The 8,166-nt window shown below is 37.1% G+C and overlaps 1 protein-coding gene across 1 annotated transcript; it reads left to right on the forward strand.

Annotated features, from left to right (window-relative positions):
- Positions 1-2,771: 2,771 nt before the first annotated feature.
- LOC144965044 (dynein light chain Tctex-type 5-A-like) lies at positions 2,772-5,610 on the forward strand. Its single transcript, XM_078899923.1, has 2 exons — positions 2,772-3,002; positions 4,385-5,610. The coding sequence occupies exons 1-2, from the start codon at positions 2,923-2,925 to the stop codon at positions 4,851-4,853; spliced, it is 549 nt and encodes a 182-aa protein (XP_078756049.1). The 5' UTR covers positions 2,772-2,922; the 3' UTR covers positions 4,854-5,610.
- Positions 5,611-8,166: the final 2,556 nt, after the last annotated feature.

Below are 8,166 nucleotides of genomic sequence, written 5' to 3' on the forward strand. Positions count from 1 at the left end.
CACACTGAAGTCTGCCATTTTTGTTAGGTGGAAAGGTCTTCTCGATTTGAGTCTTGTTAAATGTGCCTGGTTTATTATTGATTTTATGGGAATGTTGTCTGTGGCTTCGTCAATTCTTTCATACATCCTTTGATTAGCTTCTTGTCGTCTGAGACTTGGTGGTGCAATTCCGATCAGTGTTGAGGGCCACTGAGTTGGAGTTGACTTGAGACATCCTGTTATAATTCTCATTGATTCTCTTAATCCGATGTCAATTCGGTTTACATGTGGGCTTCTCATCCAAACAGGGGCACAGTATTCTCCGACACACAGTGCCAAAGCAGACGTTCTCAGTACCTGTGGTGAGGCTCCCCAGGTGGTACTTGCGAGTTTTCTCACCAGGCTGTTTCTTTTTGCGATTTTATTTGCGGTTCCCTCAATGTGTTTGCGATAATTTAGTTGTCTGTCCAATGTAATGCCGAGGTATTTAGGATTGGGGTCTAGGGGTAGTATTGAGTTATTGGCTGTGGTCTTCAGTTCTTTTGTTGCCTCTCGATTATTCAAGTGGAAATTTGTGGATACTGATTTGGTGGTATTCATTTTTAGGTACCACCTATGAAAATATTGTTTCAGGCGGGTGGTGTCTTTGCTTAGATTTTCTTCAATCTCTTTCCAGTTTTTCGATTGATAGGCCCAGTCATCAGCGTATCCAAGTTTGAGTGCTTCGCAGTTTTGCATGTCGGAGATATAAACATTGAAGAAAGTTGGTGCTAAAACTGAACCTTGTGGTACCCCATTTTTAATTTTGCGTGTTTTGCTTTTGTGTTCTCCCAGTATGACATGGAATTGTCTTGTGCCAGTCATGGTAGACAGCAGTTTGAGCGTCTTTCTACAAGGAATCATTTTTGAGAGCTTTAACATCAGTCCGCCTGTCCAAACAGTGTCGTAAGCTGCAGAAAAGTCTATTAGGACTGCACCAGTCTTCTTTTTGTTCTCAAATCCTACTTCAATGTATGAGGTCAGTGCAAGGACCTGCTCACTCGTGCTTCTTTGTGGTCTAAAGCCCGCTTGGTCTGGTAGTATGCAGGGTTTTACAAATGGGGTGATTCGCTCTAGTACGATTCTTTCCAGGAGTGTGTATAAGCAGCAAAGTAGAGATATTGATCTATAGTTGAATGGTTCAGTCATTGGTTTACCTGGTTTTAATATGGCGATTACTTTGGCATGTTTCCAAATTTGTGGGTATGTGCCCTTTTCCATGATGTCTGTTATAGTATTTGCCAGCCAGTCTATTGTTTCTGGTCCAAATTTAGTAATCATGTCGGGGTATATTCCATCAATGCCAGCAGCTTTGCCATTTTTTATTTTCTTTATAGCTCGTTTCATTTCATTAATCGTTATTGGGACACTTAAAAACTTGCTATGGTCAGGCAGAGTTTTCATGGTCTTTTGATATTCTTTTCTTTTTTCTTTTTCAAATTGATGGTTTGGGATGTGTTGCCCCCGTTGTTTAATTTCTTTGGCAATTTCTTCAGCTGCAATCCGGGGTCTGATTTTGTTTGACGAGCTTCAGGGTTTAGCTTTTTGAGGGTTTGCCATGCATGGCGGCTGGAGTGACTGAGGTCAAAGTTTTCAACAGTTTCTACCTAGGACTTCTCTATAGATGTCGCTGGTTTCTACCCATCTCTCTTTTCGGCTTTCATGTAGTGTGTTTAGTTGTTCTTCTCCAACCTGTTCATCATGTGTCTCCTCATATTTTTTCAGCAATTTTTTACTTCGTTCATTCCAGCATGGTATGTATTGTTTTCTAAAACCCCTGGGTATGTTCTTCTTTGCGGAGGTTAGGACAAGTTTGTTAAATCTCCCTTTATTCTCAGTTTTGGGGGGTGGGGATCCTTTTGCAGGTTTTGTCAATTTCATCCCCGAAAGCTTTCCAGTTTACTTTTCGGAAATTCCACCTTGGTTTGGGCAGGGGGTTCATGATTGGGATTTGAATTCCAGTTCTAACAAGGACTGGACGATGTTGACTGTGAGGAAAATCTCCCAGAATTTCTCTAGTTGACTTCAGCAAATTTCAATTTGGGTCCATTGATACAAACACGAGGTCTGGTGTATAGTCTTTGCACCAATGTGCTGATCTTAGAGTTCCTTTGTCTTTGGGGTTGTAAATGTGTGTTAGTTCATTAACGTTTGCCCATTGTGAGATCTCATTCCCTGGAGTGTCATTTTTGTTGTAACCCCATTCGGAATGGTGGCTGTTGAAGTCTCCCATGATTATGGATGGGTTGTTTACTTTGTCTTTAGGATAAGAGGCCCAGTTAGGATTTGGTGGTTTCTATACATTAGTGAATTCAGTGTCATCAAATTTAATAGTGATTCTTTGTGGCTATGTGGTCTAGTGGTATGACACTCGCTTTTGGATCGGTAGGTCATGGGTTTGTGTCTCGCTCGACGCATAGTTGAGACCTTAGAAAAGGCTCTTTACTCATATTCTCTCACCGCACTCAGGTGTAAAATGAGTGCCTGGCCTTTAACAGCGTTCTCTCTGTCAGAAAAAAAAATTGTAACATCGCCTAACAGGCGTCAAGTCGTCCGGTTCTAAATGTTAACTGTTGCTGTTGGTCACGGACCCCTTATATTTGTAAAGAGCTTTGAGCACATTTTTATTGCGCTATATAAAAGCTCCTTTTCTTTTTATTTTTTTTTAAATCTCAAAGAAAATCACGCCATCCCATCTAAAAGTTACGCATCAAAACGCACTGAGAGAAACACAATAGCAAGAAGTTCATCTCAAAGTGAGCAGCCATTTTGTTCCAGCTTCTGTGATTTGTTTCATCAAAAAATAAAACAATTATGTTTTATAACATCAAGATAGTTTTATTATAATATTTATTGTATCACTAAGACTAAGATTGTATATAATTGCACGAAAAAGAATTCACTATGGCTCATCAGTCACATCATACAGCAGAAAGGTCACCTATGGCGCATCAAGCACATCATACAGTATCAGTAGCAGAAAGGTCAGTATCAGCAATTTTAGCATCGTGGTTAGTGTTGTGCATATGGTATCGAAAAATCGATATATCGATATGAATGACAATATGCCATATCAATATTGATTGTTGTTTAAGTTTAGGTCCTTAAACTAACCCCAATAGAAAAAAAAAACCCTAGGACCTTGAACAAACCCCAATAGAAAAAACCCTATGTACCTTGAACTAACCCTAATTAGAAAAAAAAACCTATAACTTTGAGCTAACCCTAATAGAAAAAAATTACCCAGGTCCTTGAACTAACCCTAAGATAAAAAAAAAACCCTACGACCTTGAACTAACTCTAATAGAAAAAGACCTAAGGACTTGAACTAACCCCAATAAAAAAAACCCTATAACCTTGAACTAACCCTAATAGAAAAAAAATCTAGGACCATGAACTAACCCTAATAGGAAAAAACCCTATAACCGTGAACTAACTTTAAAAGAGAAAATTACCTAGGTCCTTGAACTAACACTAATAGAAAAAAACCCTAAGGCCTTGAACGAACCCTTATAGAAAAGAACCCTAGGACCTTGATCTAATCCAAATAGAGAAAAACCCTAGGACCTTGAACTGACCCTAATAGATAAAATTCCTATGACCTTGAACTATGCCTAACAGAAGAAAAAAATCTGGGACCTATTTTTGCGTTGGTTTGTGAGTAATTGCATTACAAAATCCATTAAAAATTCGGATTATAAAACGTGCAAGGAAGTACAAATCAATTGAGACAAATATTTTGAGCCGTCAACAATCAAAATCGGTCCGATAGTAAAGTCTGGAGGTGCGAGCAAATGAATCTGACAACTGGGCGGCCAAGTGGCGATTCCAATGTCAAAGGACCGATCATTATGCCCACCCAGCACACTTGATAAATAATCAATTGAGTCAACGGGGGATATAGTTACTTTTGAAATAGAAAAAGTTTGCAAGTAACGTGTATATCAATCTGTAAAAAATTGGTTTTATGATATTTAGATTTGCCAGTAGTTCTGTGCTCGTTGACAAAATAAAAAAATACTATGTACGAAATAATTGTAACCCCCCCCCCCCCCCAAACCTATTTCTTTTAAGAAAAAGAGAAAGATATATATATATATATATATATATATATATATATATATATATATATATTAAAATAAATAAGGTCGATCACAATTTTTCTGCCCATACAATTGTTTCAATCTACAATTGAAAAATGTGAGAAAAATATGAGTGGCCTTATTTTTTTATATGCTCTAACCAACATTTTAAGCACTCTCATACCTACCCACCAACACTATTATATATATATATATATATATATATATATATATATATGTGTGTGTGTGTGTGTGTGTGTGTGTGTGTTTTCATTATGTTACAGAGATATATTGGCAGCACTAAAAGTGGAGAAGGCGAAGCAAACTTTTAATGCATCTTTACTCCACAAAGATCACCGACGAAGTGTTGAAAACAAGCCAGTTCATCTCCACATCGCCCACGAAAATACGTACCAAATGGAACCTAAGAGAAAATTCCAGTCGTACCTGGCAAATAAAGCAGCGAAGGAGGTAGTCGGGAAATATCTGAAATCGGATACGCAGTACTCGCAAGAATTAGCCAATAACCGGGCGCTCCTCATCACAAGATCGTTAGTGCCGTATTTGAAGTCCTTGGGATACGAGCGGTATCGATATGTAGTTCAAACACACATCGGCGAGTATAAGGGACAGAGCATGCAGATTTCCAGTAAATGTCTTTGGGACAGCAAATTCGACAGTTTTGCCGAGTACACGTTTAAAAATAGATCATTGTGGTGTGTAGTTCTCATATACGGGGTTTATTTCGAATGATCAACAAAGAACAAAAAGACATAAATATCATTTTTAAACCGGTAAGTAGTTAACCCGCCCAGTCGTGATTAAATACCGTAAGCTATCATTGAACAGATCATTACCATGACGTAATAGATGATTCTTACAATCCTGTTTTGTTTTGTTTTTGTTTTTTTTTTTTGAATTCCGGACGTATTCCCAACCGCTGCACGAGCTTACGAGATATGTACTATTGTTTTTAAATCACTGCACTCTGATTGTCCTGGTTGACATGCTTAAATTCTACGTCCCATCCAGAAATCTGAGATCAAAGTCTGATAATCACATACATACTTGTGAAGCCAAAAAATGACTCGCTAAATTGGCGAGCATGTGTTTGAATATTCGGCACCCCTTATCTGGAACTCTCTTCCAAGATATATCAGAGACAGTAATGATGCAGAATTCTTTTTTTTTTAAATTTAAAACGTTTCTTTTTCATATGTAACACTAGAATTATATTGCTTTGTTTCATATTGCATGAGTGGTTGTATGTGTGAGTGAAAGTTGCCACGTTACTGTTACACGATTTGAGCTTGTTGAGATACGAAGTAAGGCGCTATATAAAAACCATATATTATTATTATTATTATCACATTATACCAGATTGATACAATAGATCATATATCTTGATATACGTAGAATGCTATATATTGTCAATTATTATAAATACCTTTATATTGCTTTGTACATCATTATACTATTTTTAAACAAGGACAGCAATGAGGCAATATCAACGTGCGCTTAAGTTGCAGGTCTGATAACCCAATTCCTTATGGGCTCATTGTTGTAATGGAAATCTCAAAAACAAAATGACGCAAAATATTCTCTATTACAACACACAATATTAAACTAGGCCCATAAGTGGGTTTGGATGGCAGACCTGCATGTATATATATATATATATATATATATATATATATATATATATATATATATATGAACATGTCGGGCAGTAATATTGGGGATAATATTGACATCGGACTCAATAGAAATACAGATATTTATATTATAATCATACTTATACAACTATATGAATAAAAGTGAAAGTGAACGTAAAATTTGAATGTTTTCTATCCAGTTCTGTAGGCGGGGAGAAGACGGTAGGAATTGATTCAAGTTGTTTGCGTGTATTATTTATTTGATGTTTTTTGTTTGTTTGTTTTTTTGTTTGTTTGTTTTCTTTTGTGTGTGTGTGTGTGTGTATGTGTGTGTGCGCGTGTGTGTGTGTATGTATGTGTGTTTCCGTTTGCTATTTTTTGTTTGTTTTTGTGTTGTTTTGTTTTTCTTTAATATGCCAACTTGTATTTGGGGGGGGGGGTCTGTTTTCATTTGTTTTTCTGTTTTGTTTTTCATTCTTTTCTTTTCAATCTTCTCTCCTTTTGGAGTTTATTTTGTTTTCTTTTGATATATCTGCTATTTTATTTGTCAATATATAAATACTTGTTTTTATTATTTTTTTAATTCTTTGCTTTTTGTTGTTACTTTTTTGTTTTGTTTGTTTTTGTTTTTGTTGTTTTGTTTTGTTTTGTTTTTTTGTTCTTGTTCAGTTTTTTTTTTTGGGGGGGGGGGTTTATTTATTTTTTTTTTTTTTTTGCTTTTTGTTTTGTTTTATGGTATTTTGGTTTTGTTGTTGTTGTTGTTGTTTTTGTTTTGTTTTTTTTGTTTTTTGTTTTTTTTTGGGGGGGGGGGGTTTCTGTTTTGATTTTTTTTTGTTATTGTATTCTTGATTTAGGGGGGTTGTTATTGGGCTTTTTATTGTTTTGTTTTGTTCTTTCATTTAAGCAATAAAAGACAACTCACCCAAACGATCGATGTTTATTTCAAATGAAGATTTCTAAATTAAGCTAAGAAGTCAGCTTCATAGATGGACCGAGATTAACACGGTAGATGCATTACCTTTGATAATATGATTTATAGTCATCCATCATGACAGATCATCACACTCACACATCATGGCGTGTACCTTTGAAAATACTAACGAAAGAGTTAATAATCTCTCTCTCTCTCTCTCTCTCTCTCTCTCTCTCTCTCTCTCTCTCTCTCTCTCTCTCTCTCTCTCTCTCTCTCTCTCTCTCTGTGGCATATCACTTGGACGTAGCCTCCCACACAGTCCTTCGGAAGAAGTCTCTGTCTTGTGCCCATCTGCCACATTCCGTCACGCCGTTGTTGAGCCATTCCTGTATATCCTGTTGCCATCTTCTTTGTGGTCTTCCTCTGCCTCTTTTGCCCTCCGCCATGCCCTCCAGTACATCTCTCTCTAGTGTGTCGTGTCTTTTCAGGAGCCCAAAGTAATTGAGTTTCAGCTTTTTTATCTAATATATGTTAATAATATCTAACGAAAATCCGATTTCTTTAGTCACTTGCTCCACTTAGGCTTAATACTAGCGGTCGTGTACTAGAGTAGTAAATAACTAAATCTAGTCCTCGTTCATGAAAACGGGTCCAGATGCTTAACCATTCAATGCAAAGCCATTTCTGCATTGAAGAATAAATGTTGGCCATGCCGTCTCCCACACTGACCAGTACAGAATGGGCCCCCTTAGAGTCAAAACAGAGTAAGCCCGTCGTCAGCCCGTCGCCGGTCCGTGCCCGTTTATTTTTGTTGTTTTTATTTTGTTTTTTTCACGGGTCTGAACTTAAGTACTATGCTTTCCCATACACCAGTTAGTTGGAGTGGCAAGTTTCACCCAGCGCCAACCCGTGCTGAACCCGCAAGCACACCGTAGCCATCGTTATGTTATAGCCTGACACTGAAATCTAAAAGGACTGGCAGTTTGACGTCATTATTTGATTTTTGCACCGCCTAGTGAGTTGTCGTTAGTAGTGCTCATGGAAACAAGTTATTTCATTGGTTGAACTATTGAATACAACTCACGATTTGTTTTCTTTTGTGGCAAAAGACTGGCATTTTGACGTCATTTTTTGGTCAGTGTCAGGCCATAACTTTACGAAGGCCACGAGCACACCCGTCGTGCACCCGTGGCACACCCGTGGCTTGTCCGTGACACCCAACTAACACAAAAATATATTTTTTATCACTCAAACACAATAGCAGTAAAGTGCATCTGATACATTATTTCTTTAGCAAAACATGCACTATCTACAACATACTGTTCATTTTCTTTAAATTTTATGATGTACAAAAGGAATTTGAATAAGATAAATGTTGGTTGTATCGTAGAGAATGTGATGATTTTCCTATAGGTGGTAAGGAAAGGGTTAAACATGATCTGCCAGCAGCAAACATAAGGTCCCATGCTAAATAAATAAACATAATAACAGAAAAAAA

This window comes from Berghia stephanieae, chromosome 2 (genome assembly GCF_034508935.2).
Source record: "Berghia stephanieae isolate SIO BIC M18660-M18661 chromosome 2, UCSD_Bste_1.3, whole genome shotgun sequence".
Taxonomy (NCBI): Eukaryota; Metazoa; Mollusca; class Gastropoda; order Nudibranchia; family Aeolidiidae; genus Berghia; species Berghia stephanieae.

What these genes read in the sequence shown, in the direction of transcription:
- LOC144965044 (XM_078899923.1), top strand. Translation starts at nt 2,923, where the DNA reads ATGGCTCATCAGTCACATCATACAGCAGAAAGGTCACCTATGGCGCAT. An exon ending in ACAGTATCAGTAGCAGAAAG is followed by an intron (nt 3,003 to 4,384) that starts GTCAGTATCAGC and finishes ATTATGTTACAG; the next exon opens with AGATATATTGGCAGCACTAA.